The sequence below is a fragment of the Fusarium keratoplasticum genome, chromosome 7, assembly GCF_025433545.1.
Source record: "Fusarium keratoplasticum isolate Fu6.1 chromosome 7, whole genome shotgun sequence".
In the NCBI taxonomy this organism is placed as follows: domain Eukaryota; kingdom Fungi; phylum Ascomycota; class Sordariomycetes; order Hypocreales; family Nectriaceae; genus Fusarium; species Fusarium keratoplasticum.
Genome location: NC_070535.1, coordinates 33634 through 55442, shown reverse-complemented (window position 1 = coordinate 55442; position 21809 = coordinate 33634). Strand labels below are relative to the sequence as shown.

At 22.2% G+C, this 21809-nt stretch overlaps 2 protein-coding genes across 2 annotated transcripts; one reads left to right on the top strand and one right to left on the bottom strand.

The window, feature by feature from the left end:
• Nucleotides 1-1092: 1092 nt before the first annotated feature.
• Nucleotides 1093-2094, bottom strand: NCS57_00914800 (uncharacterized protein; the record flags this gene model as incomplete). Its single annotated transcript, XM_053058934.1, has 1 exon — nt 1093-2094. The coding sequence occupies one exon, from the start codon at nt 2092-2094 to the stop codon at nt 1093-1095; it is 1002 nt and encodes a 333-aa protein (XP_052911005.1).
• Nucleotides 2095-2974: 880 nt separating this feature from the next.
• Nucleotides 2975-4115, top strand: NCS57_00914700 (2-nitropropane dioxygenase-like protein; the record flags this gene model as incomplete). The annotated part of the gene is made up of 2 exons (XM_053058933.1): nt 2975-3249; nt 3314-4115. The coding sequence occupies 2 exons, from the start codon at nt 2975-2977 to the stop codon at nt 4113-4115; spliced, it is 1077 nt and encodes a 358-aa protein (XP_052911004.1).
• Between the last annotated feature and the right edge of the window lie 17694 nt (nt 4116-21809).

The following is a 21809-nucleotide window of genomic DNA, read 5'->3' as shown; positions in this document are numbered from 1 at the left end:
ATCAACAATCGATACTGAAGTAACTAGGATCTACTACAGATGCTGTCAATGCCGATGCCAAGGCGCCTCCTTGGATGACATCCGACCACCAGCCTAACACTTCCTGTCTCAACTCTTATCTGGATCTTCATGAACAAGCCTTAGCCCAGACTAGGCTTGAACAAAAGTCCAGTCTCATCGTTGGTCGTGTCTGCGCTTGCGTGGGTGAGTAACGTCGGAGTAAAATTGGGTGGTACCAGCGATACGGAGCCACGCGGCCTGGTGATGAGCCACGCTGGCTATCATGCGGTCTCAAAGGATCATCACTGCCCCAGGCTCGTTCAATGTCTCACTCAAATAGTAGAATACGATTCAGATCTCCGGTAGATGCGAATGCATGCTCCCTTTTGAGGCTACTTGACCCCGACCCGTGCTGGTGCATAATTGACTCGGCGATGGAAAGAACGCGTCATCGGCTGACACTTCATTGGCGGCAACCACGATACGGTAATAAGCTAGGTTTTGCTGGCCGTAGGTTGCTCTGACAGTGGGAGCTCTTTAGGCCATGTGCTGCACATCCTTCAGCTGATCTTGGCATGTCAATGGAAGGCAAGCTGATCTCGATTTGGGCAAGCATCTAGGTAGTCATTCACGACTAGTATACCTATCCAGTAGATGGTCCACCCGACGAATAAGATGTTTGCAAATTATCCAATAATCGTAATGTTTGCCATTGCGTTCAAAGTTGATGTGTGCCAACCAAAGTTCGGCAATTCGCCGAGATGCAGCATTCAAGCTCTAACCGACATGTTCCTCCCCGGACTCCTCCTCCACAACCCTCATGATGCAGCTAGGTATGAGTCTTTGACTGCAGGCAGCAGAAAGGCTAAAAAAGGGCCACTGTGTTAGCATTGGGATATGATGCTATGATGTGTTGATAATGTGTTCCTTATTATAGTTGAAGCCCGGCCCTTGATGGGTTAACTGAGCCAGAAGATCGTGAAATGCCTGATTGCTGGAAGGAGAGCCCACGTTTAAAATCCACAGGAAATTGACAATAAATGTCCAGGACATTACACCAACCTAAAAGTAAGCAAGATACTAAAATCAGCACTATAGTAGCGCTTTTGACGTTTGCTTAGGCCTTAAGACAGACTGCTGGGTCATGTTCGCAATCAGTTTCCCCTCCTGGTTCCAAACCCGTGCCTCAGAATACGTCCTCCCATTACCTCCAGAGATAGTCCTTAACTCCCTAAGGTTCCAGTCATTAAGGTTCAAGTCAACTGCAAACAGTCTCAAAGCAAAATCCAAGCTTGAGCACGCCTCGGCATCGTCCAGAAACATCCTGCTGTGTGCCAGTGGTAGAAAAGAGAGAAACCCATCCATCATGAAGATGAAGCCTGCGTGTTGATCCTGCTGCCCGAGCGCCGGTTGACGAGAGCGAAACCAATCCGCAGATGTCTTCGAAGTTAAGTGGAGTTGGTCTTGATTCGATTGCCGGTGCTTCGCGACTCCGCTGAGGTTGTGGGCCGCAATCCCTTCGGGAGCTTGGCGGAACTCGAAGAAGCGATTCATGAGGCCGAATAGGGATTTATACAGCATCAAAGATTCCTTTGGTAACTGACCCTTTTCGGCCATATTCTCGCCGGCCTCAAAGGGGGACTCGCATTTATCTGGCAGGGAGTATTCTCTCGTGGGGGGTGTAGAGTAGGCCAGAAGGGACTCTTGTGCCTCTCTTTGGAAGTCTGCGAGAATAATCATGCATAACCGGGTAGTATTGTCCTTCTGCTTCTGCGCGATTTCGACCTGTCTGGTCGCAAACGTTCTTGTGTCACGAAGCCGGCGGACAAAACACTGCAGGTGGAAACTCGTTGAGACAGGTGCCAGAAAGCTTCCGGTAGCTGAGTACAGGACATATTGTGGCGGAACCGTCTGGCAGGCAGATCTAAGGCCAACACCAAGTGCGCAGCCGCCGTAAGCGATATCGGCCGCGTTGCCCATGCGAGAGGGGTAATATCGGGACTGGAACTGGTCCGGGCCAGCCTCCTCTATCGAGACTTGATCGGATAGAGTGGGCGCAAAGGCAGGGTTGGTATCTTGGGATATGGGGCCCATCTTGACAAGGGAGCAAGGAAAAGCGAAGCAATAGAACAATGACAAATTTGTCAACTGCTTTGGAAATATACTCACATATTAAACAAAACTCTCCGTTCGCCTAAGTGGAGAATTGAGCAGATTTCATTATGGACCTCGGCTGCGAGCTCGCGCCAATTTTAGCGACGTCATTTCTACTGTGGAGACGCAAAAATTGGGGAGTGCATGGGGTTTAGTTACGGCTGTATTATATTTCTGCTTAGTTGCTCCGAGGCCCCTACCTACTGGCCTTGTGAAGCCTTTTGACCAAGCATGGGGCTTAGAGACTCACTCGGTACGCCCCACTTAATGCCGAGCATAAGATATCGATCGAGTTGTGTTCCTGAATGTTTCTCCTCAGTTGCCGAGGATCTTTTGCCAATCTAGCGAGGTTGTCAAATTTGAGCTCTCGCTGACAGACAATTAGTTTGGAGTCTGCTTGCTTGTGATCCTGCCTAACCATCCGACCCTGTGTCTTGGCCACTTCACCTCCTTGGACTAGCTATCTTTGTGAGGGGGCGATTGACCAGAACGAAAACACCCCGGCTGTGTCGTAGATGGTGTGCTCAACTCTGTTCCATTATACCTCGGTTCATGAGTTGCAAGCGTAATATAGGCGAGCGAGGAGCAAGGGCTAGATGACAGACGTTTATTTTTACAGAGCACGCGCCAGGATGAGTGACTATTTAAGTGCCTTCTCCGCCACACTCTGCTAGTGGTCAGCACCTCCTCGTTCCTACAAAAGACAAAGATATATCCACGAGTTTATGTCCAAGTCTTTACATGCTACTGTCTCAACAAATGATGCCTTCGCAATGTGCGTTTCAACATCTCCTTCGGAACAATCGAGTTCTAACCCACCATGCTATACCCAGATAGAATTCAGACGTCTCTCACCGAGCTCTTGGGTATTAGGCACCCCGTGCTCTTGGCCGGCATGAACGTGGCAGCCGGACCGAAGCTAGCAGCCGCAGTAACGAACGCAGGGGGACTGGGGGTTATTGGAGGAATCAACTACACGCCCGAAATGCTCCGCGATCAGATTTCAGAGCTGAAGTCATCTCTTCTAGACAAGAAAGCACCTTTTGGCGTGGATCTGCTCATCCCTCAAATTGGAGGTAGCGCACGCAAGACAAAGTACGAGTCTGAACAAACCACCCTCGTTTGCCCATGCTTAACTGATCACAATTTTAACCAAAAGTAAGGATTATACCAAGGGCAAGCTGAATGAGCTCGTCGACATCATCATCGAGTCAGGTGCAAAGCTGTTTGTTTCGGCAGTAGGGGTCCCACCCAAAGCAGTCGTTGAACAACTCCACAGGGCCGGTATTCTGTACATGAACATGGTGGGCCACCCGAAGCACGTCCAAAAGTGCCTTGACCTCGACGTAGATATCATTTGCGCGCAGGGTGGCGAGGGAGGCGGACACACTGGCGACATACCGACGACGGTATTGGTCCCTGCCGTCATGAATCTCGTCCGAGACAAGCAAAGCTCCTTTACGAGACAGGCGGTGCAAGTTGTAGCTGCTGGGGGCATCCACGACGGCCGACTTCTTGCCGCTACTCTCATGATGGGTGCCAGCGCTGTCTGGGTCGGGACACGCTTCATTCTTACTAATGAGGCAGCCGCACCCGCGAGCCACAAAGAGGCGGTTCGCGGAGCAGGATTTGACGACAACATCCGAACCACCATCTTTACCGGGCGACCTATGCGGGTGCGGAAAACTCCGTACGTTGTGAGTTGGGAGGAAGATCGTCAGACAGAGCTGAAAGAGCTGCTATCGCAGGGGGTCGTTCCTGCCGAGGCAGACCTAGATAGGCTTATGGAAGACGAGTCCAGCAATGAGGAGGAGATTCTCGACCAGGTTTATCCAAAGATGATGGGGCAGTGTGCAGCTGTGATTAGTGAACAGAAGCCAGCGGCAGATGTTGTGCAGGATCTTGTCGACACGGCTGTAATTGCTCTAATGCAAAATTTCGAAATAGTAGTAAAGCTTTGAAGCTTAGAGATAGTAGTAATTTATTAGGATTATATAACTTTATAGTACTTAAATTAGGGATTGAAGTATTATATTTAATATCTTAATAGTTTTAATAATAAAAGCTTTATATCTAAAGCTAGAGATTTTTATAAGCTTAAATTAATAAAATTTATTTATATAATTATTAATAGGTTTAATAATATATTAAAAGTAATTTAATTTATAAGAGATAAGTTATATCTTAATAAATTAAAAAGGTTAAAATATAATTTCTTTATATAATATATAAATATATAAAATAGCTATTAAAGTTATTAATTAAGTAGTATAACCCTAGCTAAATAATATAAATATAAAAACTTTTTATAAGATTTATAATTAAGTTATTATAAAATATTAAATAAATAAAAATCTTATATATAATAAAGATTTATTTTTAATTTATAATTTTATTTTAATTTAATTATAAAAAATTATTTTTTATAATTTTTTTAATTTTTTTTAATAAATACTTAAAATAAAATTAAATATAAGAAATTAATAAAATTTTACTATTTTTTAAAATAAATATTTATTTAATAAAGTATTATAAAATATAATATAAAAAATATTTTATAAAATTATTTAAATTTAAAAAATCTTAAAGAATTAATTTAATAAATTTAAAAAATATTATAATTTAATAATATTTATAAATTTATTTTATAATAAATTATTATTAATAATTATATAATTTTTATAATTTTTTTAATATAAATTAATATTAAATATTAAAGTTATTATAATTAATAAAATCTTATATTAAAAGAAATAATATATTAATAAAAATATATAAATAGTTTTTAATACTTTTTTAAATTTTAATTATAATTATAATTTAATTAATATATTAAGAAAAAATTAGCTATATATTAAAAATCTTTAAATATTTTATATATTAATTAATTAAAAATAAATTAAAAATTTATAAAAGATTATTTAAATATAATTATAAATTATTATTTAAAAGAATTAATTGTTATTAATATAAATAATTAATTTAAAGTAATTAATATTATTATATTATTATATAACTTTATATTACTTAAAATATAAATTAAAGTATTATAATTAATATCTTAAGGATTTTAATAATAAAGGCTTTATACTTAAAGCTAAAAGTCTTAATAAGCTTAAATTAATAAGGTTTATTTATATAATTATTAATATCTTTAATAATATACTAAAACTAAATTTATTTATAATAAATAGCTTATATCTTAATTAATTAAAAAAATTAAAATTTAATCTTTTTATATAATAATATTCCCCTCTAATATTAACCTTTTAATTACTCTTATAATTTTTAATAACTTAAAGAACTTAAAATTACTTTTCTTATTTTTATAAAAAGAGATTTAATTAATAAATTAATTAATAATATATTAATCTATAACTAATTAATTATTAATAATATATTAATAATTATAATAACTTTTTATAAAAACTATTATATTATAACTAATACAGTCTGCCGGCACGTAACTAAAGACCCTACCTACTATGCCGACTAATCACTAAAGGATTAACCTAGATTATACTAAGCCGCCGTAATCTATTTATAATCCCTTATAGGATTATAACTAAATTATAGCTAATACTCTATAAGTTATTATAATCTAATTAGACTAGCTTAATATATAAAATATACTTATTATATTTTTATATATATTAACTACCTTAGCTATTAATATAACTTAGTTATATTTAATACCTTAAGTATATTACTAAATATAACTTATACCCCTTTATTTAAGATAATACTAATAACCCTTTATTAATATAAACCTAATATAATTAGTTTATCCCTTAGGAAGTAATATAATTATTATATATTAATAGCTCTTATTTAGTAGATTACTTATATTACCTTAAATAATATTAAATATAATAGCTACTTAAGCTACCCCTACTAATAATTATTAGTAGGTTTTGCCTATTAATTACCTAGCTATACTTATTGCCCCTATCCCTATTAACTTAGATAAGGAAATAGATAATATAAATAGCTTTAATAATAAAGATATTAAGTAACTCTAGGCTTAGATTATTATTATAAGCGCTAAAATAAATAATATATATAACCTTATTAAAAAGATAAGTAAAAACTAATATATCTAAAACGCAAAATACCTTAATAATATTTAAATTATTAATAATATAATAGCTATAGCTATAAATAAAAGAGATATAAGAAAAATCTTAAAGCTAAACCCCCTAGAACTTTTTAATAAGATTACTTATAAGCTATTTATATTCCTTATTTACCTAAGGGTATTTATAATATATTACTTAATATAATTTACCTTAGCTATTAGTAAAGTCTAATATATAATAAGAAGACTTAAGGGCTATACTATAATATAATTTAAACCTATTATAAGGGAATACCTTATAATCCCGGCTAGCTAGTATTTACCTTATACCTATTATCTTTACTTAGATTATAAAGCCTTTAAGGCGATACTTTAATAAGCCTTTAGAATAATTAATAAAAAGATATAAGCTAAAAGAGAAATTAAGATATTCTAATAGATTTAATTTACCTCGGAATATAAAACTAAATACCTTTAACTCGCCTTAAAGCTTAATTAGAATTAAGAACCCCTAATATCCCTTTTTTTTAATAGACTTAAAAAAGAAATATAGGCTAAACTCTATAAAAAAAAATAATTAGATACCTTTATTAATTATATTAATAAGGTAATTAAAATTAATAATTAATAATTCTCTTAGAAAAAACTATAAAATCCTAAGTTTAATAATAAAAATAATAACCCTTACTTTAATATTAATTAAGGTAAAAAGAGATAAAATAATACCTTATATAATATTAACCTAGGACCTATAGAGCTTAGAGTAACCTAATAAGGACCTAAAGATATTAAATATTACTATTACTATAAAAAAGGCTATAAGGCTAATAAGTATAAGAAGAAGTAATATAATATCTAGGAAGGATAATATAAGCCCTGCGAATAATAAATACTCCCTAAAGGTAAGAAATAAGTAAGGATTACCTAAGTAAATAATAAGCTATAAATAGCTATCTATATTACTAAGATACTTAGAATAGTATAGAAAGAATATAATAAGATAGGCTTATAGCTAAGAGAAATTACTATGCCTTATTAATTTACTTACTTAATAAAAAAATAAATAGAAAAGAATTATATAATTAATAATATAATAGGCTAATAACTTTATAAACTAGTATTACCCCTAAAAACTAGATAATTATATCTCATAGACCTAATAGTCTAGAAGTTATTATTAGAACCTTATAAGAGAGAAGGGGAATAAGGTATCTTATTATAATAATAAACTATCGCGATAACTAAGAGGTTTAAATAAAAAACAAAGGCACTAATAAGATAAGAATAATAACTACCCCTAATACTAGCGGAATAAGCAGACTTTAAAGAAGCTATTATAGAAGGATTTAATTATAAAAAATAAATCATAGGATATAATATAATACCCCCTTATATATCTTTTATTATATATAGAAGGGACTATTAATAAGATAACCTTATATAATATAACTATAATCTATGCCTATAATATTAACCTAAGGCATTATAAGAATATAATAAAATATATAAATAATAAGAAAGGGAATATTATATATTATAATATATAGATTAAATCTCTAGAAGGGATACTAGAGATCTAACTTAAATTAACTTTAAATATAATATAATAAGATTATAGAGAGAGCTTTAATAAACCTAGAAGAAATAATAATAAGAAAAAAGAAAGACTAATAAAAAACTATAAAAAAAAGAGCCTTACCCGCAGCTCTATAATAAAGATAATAACTAATACTAGAGTAATAAATAAAAATAATATATCTATATAGCATGGGAATATATAAATATAGCATATATATAAGAGATTTATCTCTAAGCCTACTATAAGAAACTAGCTAAGAACCTATAATATAAGGAAATACTCTTTAACCCCTAAGATAATATATAAATATATCCTATATATAAGGAATATCTTAATATCTTATTGATATCTTATTAATATTATTAATATAAAGAATATAAGAAAGAGAAATAAAAATAAGATTATTTCCTTATTATCTTATTAGCCTAGCTAAATAATAACCCTTATATATAATATAAAATAAAGGGATATTAGGTATTTTATTAATATAACTCTATTAAAGTAATATATATATAATACTATAAAGATCTATATTAAGCTATTTAAAAATATAAATAAGTAACTTATAGAATTAAAGATTAATAAAAGAAGGTTAATTAGGAAAAATAAGGAGAATTAAGTAATACTTAATATAAGGAAGACTAAGTAATAAAAAAAAGCTATTAATAATAATAAGATAGCTTAAGAAATAACTATAACTATAAAGTATATATAAATAGTAAATATAAATTTAATTACCTTAGCTATATTATTAAGAAATTAAAAAACTAAATACCTTATTTAGTATAGGGTAATAAATAAATAAATATAAGAGAAAATTACCCTAAAAGGCCTTTTACTTTATAAATAGAGCATATAGGCAATAATACCTAGAACTAAAAATATAAATTAAAGAAGAATAATTAAATACTTTAGTAGATAATAGAGCTAAGTAAAACTACTTTAACCCGACGATAATAAATAGACTTAAGCTATTATAGAGGTATAAGTAAATACCTTATTTAGTTATTAACTTAGAAAGAACCCCTTTTAATTATAATAATAGAGTTATTAACTATAAGATTAATTACCTTAAGGTTTTTATTAAAGGAAAAAACTAAGAGATATTATTTAATATTATACTTAATAAGTATTATAATCTTATACTTAAGTACCTATAATTATAATACTATAACCTATATTTTAATTAGAAAATTAGCTAGGTATTTTCTTTTAATAATAAGGTACCCTCTATAATAAATAATAACTTAGGATATAATATAAGATCTTAAATTTCTATTAAAAATATTAGAAAAGCTAAGAAGAGGTAAATATAAGATATCTCTTTACCTAAAAGGGCATAATATAAATACTATAATAAATAAAAATAATAAACTTAGTAAATAATTATATATATTATAAAATAATTCTATAAGTTAGAAAAAAACCTTAAGTAAGCTAAATAAATATTAAGAAAAGAATAACTTAAAAATATTTTATTATAATATTATATCTATAAGAAACTCTTTGCGAAAGAATTTAAAATAGGCCTATTTAAATATATATATTATAACTTAGAAATTAAGTTTATTAATAAGAAGTAGCCTAGCTTTAGTAAACTTTACCTACTTAATAAGGTATAATTACTAATATTAAAGAAATATATTAAAGATATATTATAAAAAAGATATATTAGGGAAAGTAAATTATTTATTAAATACCTTATTATATTTATCTTAAAAAAATAATAAGCTCTAACTTTATATTAACTTTAAAATACTTAATATTATTATAATTAAAGATTAAATATTATTACCTCTTATTAATAAATTAAAAGATTAGCTATTTAGGATAAAGTATTTTATAGCTCTTAACCTTAAAGGAGCTTATAACCTTATCTAGATTAAAAAAGTATAAATAAAAAAAAACTACTTTTTATATTAAATATAAATTATTTAAGTATCTTATTATACCTTTTAGACTTATTAATATACCTATTATATTTTAATAAATAATTAATAATATATTATAAGAATATCTAAATATATTTATTATATATTACCTAGATAATATCTTTATTTTCTTTAAAATAAAAGAAAAATATATAAAATATATCTATAAGGTATTATAAATACTATAAGATATTAAGTTATTAATAAAACCTAAGAAAAATAAATTCTATATTTTAGAAGTAGAATTTCTTAGATATATTATCTCTTATAATAAAATATATATAAACCCTAAGAAGGTCTTAGTAATTAGGGACTAGAAGGAATTAATAAATATTAAAGAAATATAAGCCTTCCTTAGTTTTACTAATTATTATTATAGGTTCCTTTAATAATTTAAGAAGATTGCCGTATTATTAATTAACCTTATAAAAAAAGATAAAATATTTATATTTAGGGATAAGGCTAAAAGAGCTTTTAATATAATTAAAGAACTTATCTTAAGTAAACTTATACTTAAGATATTTAACTTATTTTAATAAATTAAACTTAAAATAAATACCTTAGACTTTATATTAAGCGCCTAGATTAGATAATAAGATAATAAAAGACTCTTATACCTTATTATATTTTATTTCTATAAGTTATATAAAGTAAAACTTAATTACCTTATTTATAATAAAGAATTCTTAGTAATAATAAATATTTTTAAGGAATTCTAATATTATCTTTTAAGAAGTAAATACTAGATTAAGATATATATAGATTATAAGAATATTACTTACTTCGCAAAAACCTAAGAACTTAGCGGATAATAATTATAATATATTAAATACTTTTTAGAATTTAATTATATTATTATTTATATTAAAAAAATAAAAAATAATAAAATAAATACTATTAGCTAATAACCTAACTTAGATACTAAGAAAATTAAAATAAAAAAATAACTCTTTTAATTTATATAAGAAAGATATCTTAAATAATAAATAATTACTTATACTAAATAATAAATATTATTATATTACTTAATAAATAAATAGAAAAATAAAATTATTATTAATATTACCCTTAGCGAACTTAGGAGACTTATAATTAGATAAATAGACTAGGTAGGAAGCTAATAAGGGATAATTATATATTAGAAATATATTTTTATATTATAGAAATATATAAAAGAATTTATTAAATATTATTATTAGACTATAAAGTATAATAAGAAACTTAATAATAGAGATTTCTAGGAAATAATATATTAATACTTTATATAAAAAGACCTTATAATAAGACTAGATAATTACCTTAACTATAGAATATATTATAACTATATATAGCTAACAGATAAGTATTTACTAAAGCTATATAAATATAATTAAGCTATAGGGATACCTTATATTACTATAAGAAATACCTATACTATAAAATAAAATAATCTACTCCTTAAGTAAATCTAAGAGTATAATATATAACTCTTAGATAATAAGAAAATAAATAAATAATAAGTCCTAAATAAATTATAATATAACTTAATATGCGAAATATATAGCTATTAATTATATAGATATTAAGAAATTACTAAAACTTTAAAATAAGTTAAAGTAATATTTATATTCCCTAAAATAAAGAAAATTATCTTAATAATTATTAATTAATATACCCTCTATATAAAAACTAAGGCATAATACTATAAACCTTATAGAAAATTATAACTACTCTTAGTTATAAAATAGCTATAGGATTCTATTACTATAGACTTTATTACTAAATTACCCCTATTAAAAAAACTAGCTATTAGAAATTTCTATAATAATATTCTTAGTATTATAAATAGACTTATAAAATTTTCTTATTTTATACCTTATAAAGAAATAATAACTATAGAAGAATTTATATACCTTTTTTATTTTTATATTATTAAGATATATAATATATTACTTAAAATTATTATAGATTAAGAATTATTATTTACTTTAAAATTCTAATACAGCCTTATAAGATACTTAGAAATTAATTATAAACTCTTTATTATATACTATAAGGAAATAAATAAATAGACTAAATATATAAATTAAATATTAAAATAATACCTTTAATATTATATTAATTATAAATAAATTAATTAAGTTAAGAAATTATTAATTACTTAGCTAGCCTATAATATAGCTATAAATAAAAATATAAAGATTATATTAGCTTATATTAATTTTAGATTTATATTAAATATATATTAATAAATATAAGATATTATTATTAATCTTAAAGCTATTTTTATTAATAACTAATTAAAAAATCTATATAAAGAAATATAAATAAAACTTAAGTTTATTAAAAATAAAATAATAAATTATATTAATAAGAAAAGGATTAAGGGACTAATTTTCTTAAAGGGAGATATAATCTATCTTATAATAAAAAATATTAAAATAAAATAATAAAATAAAAAACTTAATTATAAGAATATTAGATTATATAAAATTAAGTAAAAAATTTTAAAATATAACTATAAATTAGACTTATTACCTAAGGTTAAGCTTTATTTAATCTTTTATATTTTATTACTTAAATTGATATACGATATTATTTAAGTTAAAACTAATAATAAACTAAAACCTAAGGTTAATAAACTAAAAGAATATATTATAGAAGCTATCCTTAATATAAATAAAATTAATAATAAAATAATATATTTTATTAAATAAGAAAACTACCTAGACTTTAAAAATATATAAGAACCCCTAGAATATCTTATTAATATATAATACCTCCTAAAAGACTTCTATTAATAATATTAATAAGAGAAGAAAGCTCTAAGCTAATAGCGCTTTAATTAATAATATCTACTATACCTATAAACTATACTATAAGTATAGCCTCTAATTCCGCTTTTTTAGCTACTTCTAACTCATCTAATAAATAAAGGCTATAAGAAGCTATCTTTATACCCTTAGTATATAATTAATACTTCTAATAATATAAATAAGTTAAGCGAGTAAGAACTTTATTTACTCTCACCTAAGCCTCTTAAGCCTCCCGCTAGAGATAAAGGAAATCCTCCTCGGTATACTCCTCCTTATTATTAAGACGATCTAACTCCCAGATATCTTAGGTCACTAGAAGCTAAGTAAGTAAGAAAACCCAAGGGAATAGGAAAAAGAGATATATATAGGTGCTAGATATATCTCTTAATATATCGCATAAATACCTATAATAAGTATACTCGCTATAATAATTAGATTTTTTAGGTAAGGCTATATAGTAAAGACCCTATAAATAATAAAATAAGTATAATATAATTTCAAAGCCTAAATAGTTAATAATATCACCTAGTTTAATAATAGCTAGATACTTCTTAGAAAAAGGATAATTAGATATAATTAATAAAAAAATAATTATAGGTTTAAGTTTAAATATATTAATAATAGATCTAGGGTTATAAGTATAGCCTTAGGGATAAGACTAATAAAGAAGAGATATTATATTATGACTAATATAATCTATTAGTATATAACTAAGGACCCTACCTATTATACTAATTAATTACTAAAGGATTAACCTAGATTATATTAAGCCGCTATAATCTATCTATAATCCCCTATAGAATTATAACTAGATTATAGCTAATACTCTATAAGCTATTATAATCTAATTAGACTAGCCTAATATATAAAATATACTTATTATATTTTTATATATATTAGCTACCTTAGCTATTAATATAACTTAGTTATACTTAATACCTTAAGTATATTATTAGATATAATTTATACCCCCTTATTTAAGATAATACTAATAACCCTCTATTAATATAAACCTAATATAACTAGTTTACCCCTAAGGAAGCGATATAATTATTATATATTAACTAAGTAATTAAAATAATATAATTAATACTTATTAATATATATCTTTTAATATAATTAAAATAATATTAATAAAGAAATTTATAAGCTTTATAAAAATATAAAAAATATCTATAATAAATTATAAGAAATAATATTAAATAAATATCTTTAAAGTATTATATTAAATAAAATACTTAATAATTTAAAATATATTAAATTTATAATCTTTAATTATAATATTTTTCTTTTTTTTATTTAGTTTTTTTTTATTTAATAATTATATTAATAAAAAGATTAAGTTTATTAAAAAAAGCTTTTTTTATTAATAGTTTTTAAAAAAAGGCTAAAGAAAATATAAATTCTTATTAATAAGAAAAACTAATTCCTTAGGGACTTAAAATATAATTAATATATAATATAGCTTATAACCTTTATTATAAATATTAATACTTTTTATTATATTAAATACAAAAATTAAAAAAGTCTTATTATAATTAGCTAAGATTTAGCTATATAGCTATAAATATAATTATATTAAGAAATAAGAGTTATTAATAATATAGGTTTTAAAGGGATTATTTCCTAAAGTTAATATTAGAATTTTACTTAGAGGTAGATAAAAGCCTATAGATTTAATTAATTAAACCTATCTAATTAAATATATAATATATATATCTTAGCTTATATAAATATATTAATAATAATAATTTTAATAATAATTTTTATAATAAAAATAATTAATATAAATAATTAATTTTATATAAAAATAATATTAGAATAATAAATTAAATAAATAATAAATAAGCTTATTTTTTTATTATAGATTTATTTATAAATATAATTATAATATTTATTATTAAAATTATTATTATTTATATATTAATATAAGTTAAAATATATATATTATATATTTATTTAAATAAATTTAATTAGTTAAATTTATAAATATTTATTTACCCCTAAGTCTAGCGCTAAGCCTTAGCGCTAATTCTTTTTTAATTTATAAAATTCTAATATTAATTCTAGGCATTAATCCCTCTAAAACCTATAACATTAATAACTTTTATTTTTTAATATATTTATGCCTATAGCTATATAATTAGATCTTAGCTAGTTATAATAAAAATATTTTACTTTTTTTATTTAATATAATAAAAAGTATTAATATTTATAATAAGAATTATAAGCTATATTATATATTAATTATATTTTAAGTCCCTAAAGAATTAATTTTATTTATTAATAAAAAGTTTTTTTCTTAATTTCTTTTTAAAAGCTTTTAATAAAAAAAGCTTATTTTTAATAAAATTAATATTTTAATTAATATTATTATTAAATAAAAAAAGAATATTATAATTAAAGATTATAAATTTAATATATTTTAAATTATTATAATTTTTATTTAATATAATAATATATATAATAAGTAAGTTAGCTAATTAAGTAAGTTACCTAAAAATCCCTTATCTAATATCTTCTTAATTTAATTAATTAATTCTTAACTACTTAATATATTATAATTTAATTATAAGGCTAGAATATTTTTTTGCCCTTTTAGGCTTATTAAAATTAACTAAAACTTAGCTTTTTAATATATTATAATAATTTATAAAATTAATTATAATACTCTTCTAAATTACTATAAGGGTATCTAATCTTAATATAATATTATCTTATAGTAATATTAGTTATTTAATTTAAAAGAATAAATCTTTATTTATTATATTCTTAACTTAGATTTATAAGGATTTCTCCCTTAGCTTTATAATATAAAAAAAATAACTTATTAATTACTTATTGCCCGTAATATATTATTTATTAATATATATTAGGCTTTAAATTTTATTAAGTAATACTAAGAGCTTAAGATATATTTTTTCTAGAAATATAATTACTAAAGAGCTAAATATAAAGATTTAATTATTATTTATAATTAGTTTTAGCTTATAATAAATATAATCGCGAAGTATAATATTTAATTAGATAATATCTATAACTTTAATAAGATTAGCTTCCTTATAGATATAATTATAAATAAAATAATTATTATAAGCTTAGAAAGATATTTAAAGCTAAAATTAATTTAGCTTAAAAAATAAAAATAAATTATAATAATCTAAGTAATTAATATAAAAGATTAATTAATTTTATTATTTATTATTAATATAAATTAATATTACCTCGCTAATTAATACTAAGATAATAACCTCTTAGGTAATTAAATAATTATAATAACCTAAAATAATTAAATTAATAATAAAATTAATTTTAAATAACTTAAATACTTTATTTAATATATAATTAATTAATTAATTAATTCTTATTATTTTTTAATCCTTAATAACTATAAAAATTATTATTTTATTAAATTTAAAAAATATTATAAAAAAAAAATTATTTAGCTTTATATATTATTTTATTTATTTTATTTATTTTAGCCTCTTAATATTAAGTATTTTAATATACTAAAATAAGCTTATAATTAAGAAATAAAATAATTAATTAAATATTTTATAATTTATATTTTAAAAATTAAGTTTTTTTTAGCCTTTTATATTATATATAAGGCTATTATAATAAAGAAAAATATTAAGAGGGCTTTTAAAGAAGCTAGCTTTATTCCCCTTAACCTCAAAACTATAATCTTAAAGCTTAATATATAGCTATAGACTCTAATACCTATTAAGGAGAGATCTAAGCCCTTAACCTCTTAGGTCTTAAAGACCTTAAAAAATTATACTTAAGGTTAGATCTTAATCTAAATACCTTAAAAGATAAATTAGAAGGTATTAAAATGACTCCTTAGAGTTAATCCTTAAAGCCCTAAGATTTCTGAAGAAGAAAATAAAAATAATTATATATTAGGTTACCTTATTAATTATTAATAATAAAAACTTTTAAGAGGTAAATTAGATATTTAATTAGCGCTAAAGGGTAAAAAAGACCTAATTATAAAAAAAAAGGGTAATAATAATAAAAAAAAAAATTTAATTAAATAAATATTAATATATAAGTAATAATTAAATTAGTATAAAGTAATAGTTAAGAGAGATTAATATAATATACTTAATAAGCAAGTGTCACAGTTATATAAGTATTATAAAATACCCTATAGTGGGATTTTCTATTTAAAGAGAATTCTCTTAAAAAATTCTAGAGAATTTAATTAAGGCTAAAAATAGCTAAGACTTTAAAGTTAGCTTATTAATACTAGTATAAATAATATATATTTTTATAGAATTTTTAAAAAAATATCTTATAAGGTAGTTTAGAAAAAAGTATATTCGCATTATATAAATAGCTATTTCTCTATAAAGGAATTTTTTTAAAAATCTATAAAAATTTTCTATATTTAATATTTAGTTAAATTTATAAAAATACTCTTTTTTACTTTATAGCTATTTTATAGTAGCTTTTAGAAACTTTAGGTTAGCTATTTTTAGGTGCACAGTATGCTATGACACTTGCTTGTTTGTGACACTTGCTTATCAAGTACGTTAACTAAGTATTTAGTATTATAATATCTATAATAAGCCTAGCTATAATATAAGGACCTATTAGAGAGTTATTAAGATATTTAGGGAAGAGTATAATAAATAATTTTAGTTAATTAATTACTTTTAATAGCCTTAAGGGCTAGAAATAAGGTAAAATAAGGTCTTTATAATAAAATATAAATTAAGTATAATTAAGATTTTATTATAATAAAAAGAAATAGAGATTTTACTTAGGGATATAAAGGTAGGCTAAAAAGAAAAGGGAATATAACGTATATGATAGGTAAGCGTCGCAGTCAAGCAAGCGTCGCACCTATACTGTATACTAAAAGTCTAAATTTTAAAGCTAAATAAAAACTATAATAAAATAGCTAGAGAAATAAAAAGGGTATTTTTATAAGTCTAACTCTTTATATAATCTAAAAATAATTTTCTTAGATTTTTAAAAAATTCCCTTTATAGAGAAAAAGCTATTTATACAGTGCGAATAGCTGTTTTATAAACTACTTTATAAGGGATTTTTTAAAAAACTTTAAGAAATTATAATAAGTTTCTTATAGTTTAATTAGCTAAACTTTAAGTTTTTAAGTAATTAGAATATAAGCTAAATTTCTTAGAATTTTTTAAAGCTATTTTAAAATTTGGTATAAATCCTACTATAGGGTAAAATGCGACGCTTACTTGACTGCGACGCTTGCTTATTATATACGTTAGAGATAATAATAAAAGAATAAATATATAAGAGGGTAAGAGGGCTAGTGCGACTAGGTATTTAGTATTATAATATCTATAGTAAGCCTAGCTATAATATAAGGACTTAGTAAGTAGTAATTAAGATGTCTAGAGAAAAATATAGTAAGTAGTTTTAATTAATTAAATAGTTTATAGTATTTTTCTTTTAATCTCTAATAAGAAGGGTAGGATTTTTATTATACTTAGTTATTTATTATACTTACTTATTATATATATTAAAGCTTTTATTATTAAAATTACTAAAATATTAATTATAATATTTTAATCCGTATTTTAGGTAATATAAAGTTATATAATACTATTAATATTTTAATATTAATATTTTAATTATACTTTTTAATTACTTAAAGAAATTAATATTACTTTTATTATTTTTTTAAAATTTATAGATTTTTTAATATATTATTATTTTAATTTTTTAATTAAGAATCTTTATAAAAAAAAACTTTATAATTTTTTAGGTATATTATTTATTAATTAATTAGTTATTAATTAGTTAATAAATCTCTTTTTATAAAAATAATAAAAGTAATATTAATTTCTTTAAGTAATTAAAAAATATAATTAAAAGATTAATATTAAAAAATTTATAATATAAAAGGGAATTTAATCTCTTTAATTAATTAAGATATTAGCTATTAGGTATAAATAAAGCTAGCTTTAATATATTATTAAAATTATTAGTAATTATATAAATAAATCTTATTAATTTAGCTTATTAAGGCTTTTTATATTTAAGTATAAAGCCTTAATTATTAAAATTACTAAGATATTAATTAAGATATTTTAATTTTTATTTTAAGTATTATAAGTTTATATTATATATATATATATCAGTTCAGGCTAGCTAATTAGTATAACCTTAGGTAAAAGTTATATAACTGTTCGCTCTAGGAGAAGTCTATCGCTAAGTCCTTATAAATTACTAAATAAATTAAAATCTTATATATAATAAAGACTTGTTTTTTTTTTATAATTTTATTTTAATTTAGCTATTAAGGCCTATCATCTTATAATTCTTTAATTTCTTTTTTATAAATAATTAATATAGATTTAAGATAAATAAGCTACTAAAAAGAATTATATTATAGCTTTTAAGTTATATATTTTGAAAAATATTTCTTAATATTTCTTATAATAAATAAAAAAAAAATACGTTTAACTTTATAATATTATAATATTAATTAATACTAAAAAATATTAATAAACTTAGCTAAGTAAATATAAACTAATATAAATAATTATAAATTACTTATTAAAATATAATAAGATTATAATTAATTTCTTTTAAAAAGATTATTTATTTTATTAATAAAATATAAATTTTTTAATTAAGAGGCTTAGCTTTTTTTATTTTATATTATAAGAAAAATTATTTAATAAGAAATAAATAAAAAAGCTTATTTAAATTCTTAATTAGCTTAGTTTTAGTAAGATAATTTAAATAAATTATAAATATAAATATAAATATAAATAATAAAAAAAAAATAATATAACCTAATAGCTTATAAGAACTAATTAATAATATATATATCTTTATATAACTTATTACTTAATTAGCTAAGGGCCTTAAAAATAATAATAAGTAATTACTATAATATACTTATAAGATCTTTATAAAAAATACTTTTATAAAAAAAGTCTATAATTAATTATAAGCTATTAAGATTAATAATTAGCTATATATAAATATAATTTAATATAATAAATTAAATAATTTATATTAGTTATATTATTTATTATAAACTTATTAAAGAAATTATACTATTAATTTATTAAGTAAAGAATTATCTTAAAAATAATTTAAGATATTTATATTTGAATAATATATTAATTTAAAGCCCTAAGAGAAGTAAATTAAATATTTATTTATAAGGATTAAGTAAAATATAAAAAGAATATTTATATAATGTTTTAGATATTAAAAAGTATTTTATAATATGTTAAAAAATAATAATTATTTAGTATTTCTTTTTAATATTTATAAAATAAAATTAAGAAAAAACTTAAAAACTAAAAATTTCTTTTAAAAAAAATATAATATATTACTTAAGAAATAAAAAGACTTTAAATATTTTATATAATATAAAATAATAATATTAAATAAAAATACTTCATAGAGGGCTCTAAACCCTTATATAAGATATATTATTCCCCTTATAAGAGAGGTCTTAGAGAAAACTTATATTTATAATACTTCTTAAGAAACCCTAAGGAATAAGGCTATATAGGATTAGGTAAATTAAATACCCTTATATTAATATTTTATTAATTATAATATTAAATAAAATTAGCCCTTAAGTATTATAAATATAAAAAATTAGGCTATGAGATATATATATATATTATATAGAAAGTTATATTAATAATATAAAACTAATTAACTAAATCTTCTAAGAATTAAAGAAAGTATACTTATTAAAAATTGAATAAATTAAGGCTAATAAATTAAATAATTTAAAAAATTAGAAAAAGTAAAAATTAAACCTATATTTTTATTTTTTTAAAAATATTAATAAACACTTATAAATAAACTTATCTAGGTAATTATATTTATATTAAAAAAGCATATTAAGTAAAGAGTCTTAGTCTTTATAAATATTAAAATAAAAATTAATAGTATTAATATAACTCTTATAAAGAGATTAAAGCTTAAACTTATTATAAACTATATAGCTCTTATTGTTGTATTTTTTAAAAAAAACTAAAAAAAATTAAAAAAACATTTAATAATTTATTTTTTTTAAACTTATATAAAAAACTATAAGAAGCTAAATAAGTGTTTATAAAAACTAAGTTAAAAAAAAAACTTTAATATTATTTTCTTAAATTATTTAATAAGATAAAAAGATATTATTATTAATTATAAAATTAATAAATAATATTATATTATAATCATAAATATTAACTTAGATTCTTTTAATAACTTATTTAAAACATAAAAATAAATATATATAATATATATTATAGCTTTTTTTAATTTTTTAAAAATAACTTAAAAAGATATTATTTTAAAGAAAGAAATAATACCTAAATTATAGAATAAATTTCTAATTAAATTCTAAGGTATTAAAAGCTTTTTTAATAAATAAGTAATAATAATAATATTAGTCTTCCTAGAGGCTATTTATAAAATTAGCTTTATAAAAAATAAAAAATCAATATATAATTTACTTTACCTTATAAATAAGATATAATATTAAGCTTTATATAAATATATTATTAAAAACTTTATTAATAATAAGATATAGTATTTTTCTAGCTAAGCTAAGATATTATTTTTTTTTATTTTAAGAAATATAAAAAATTAAGATTATATATAAAAATCTAAATAAAATTATAATTAAGAATTATTATTTATATTTATTTATTAATAATTTCTTAAATAAATCTTTAAAACTAATATTAAAAAAATATAGTATAAAATTTAGATCTTTAAATTAGATTAATAAAAAAGTATATTCAATATAAAATATAAGTATTTTAAATATATTATTATATTATTTAAATTAATTAATATATTAATTATTTTTTAACTCTATATTTATTAATTTCTCTTTAATTTATTAAAAATTTAATATATTAAGTCTATAAGTTATATTTTTACTTATTATTAATATTACAATTAAAATTATTATTACTTATATATTTACATATATTATAATATATATTATATATTTAATTAAATAAATTTAATTAATTAAACTTATAAAGTTTTATTTACCTCTAAATATTAATTTAATATTAAGCCTTAATATTAATTCTTTTAGATTTATAAAACTTTATTATCAACTCTAAGAATTAATCCCTCTAAAACTTATAATATTAATAACCCTTATTTCCTAATATAATTATATTATAATTATATAAATAAATCTTAATTATTTATAATAAAGCTTTTTTTATATTTTTATTTAATATTAGAAAAGGTATTAATATTAATAATAAAAATTATTAATTATATCTTATCTTAATTAT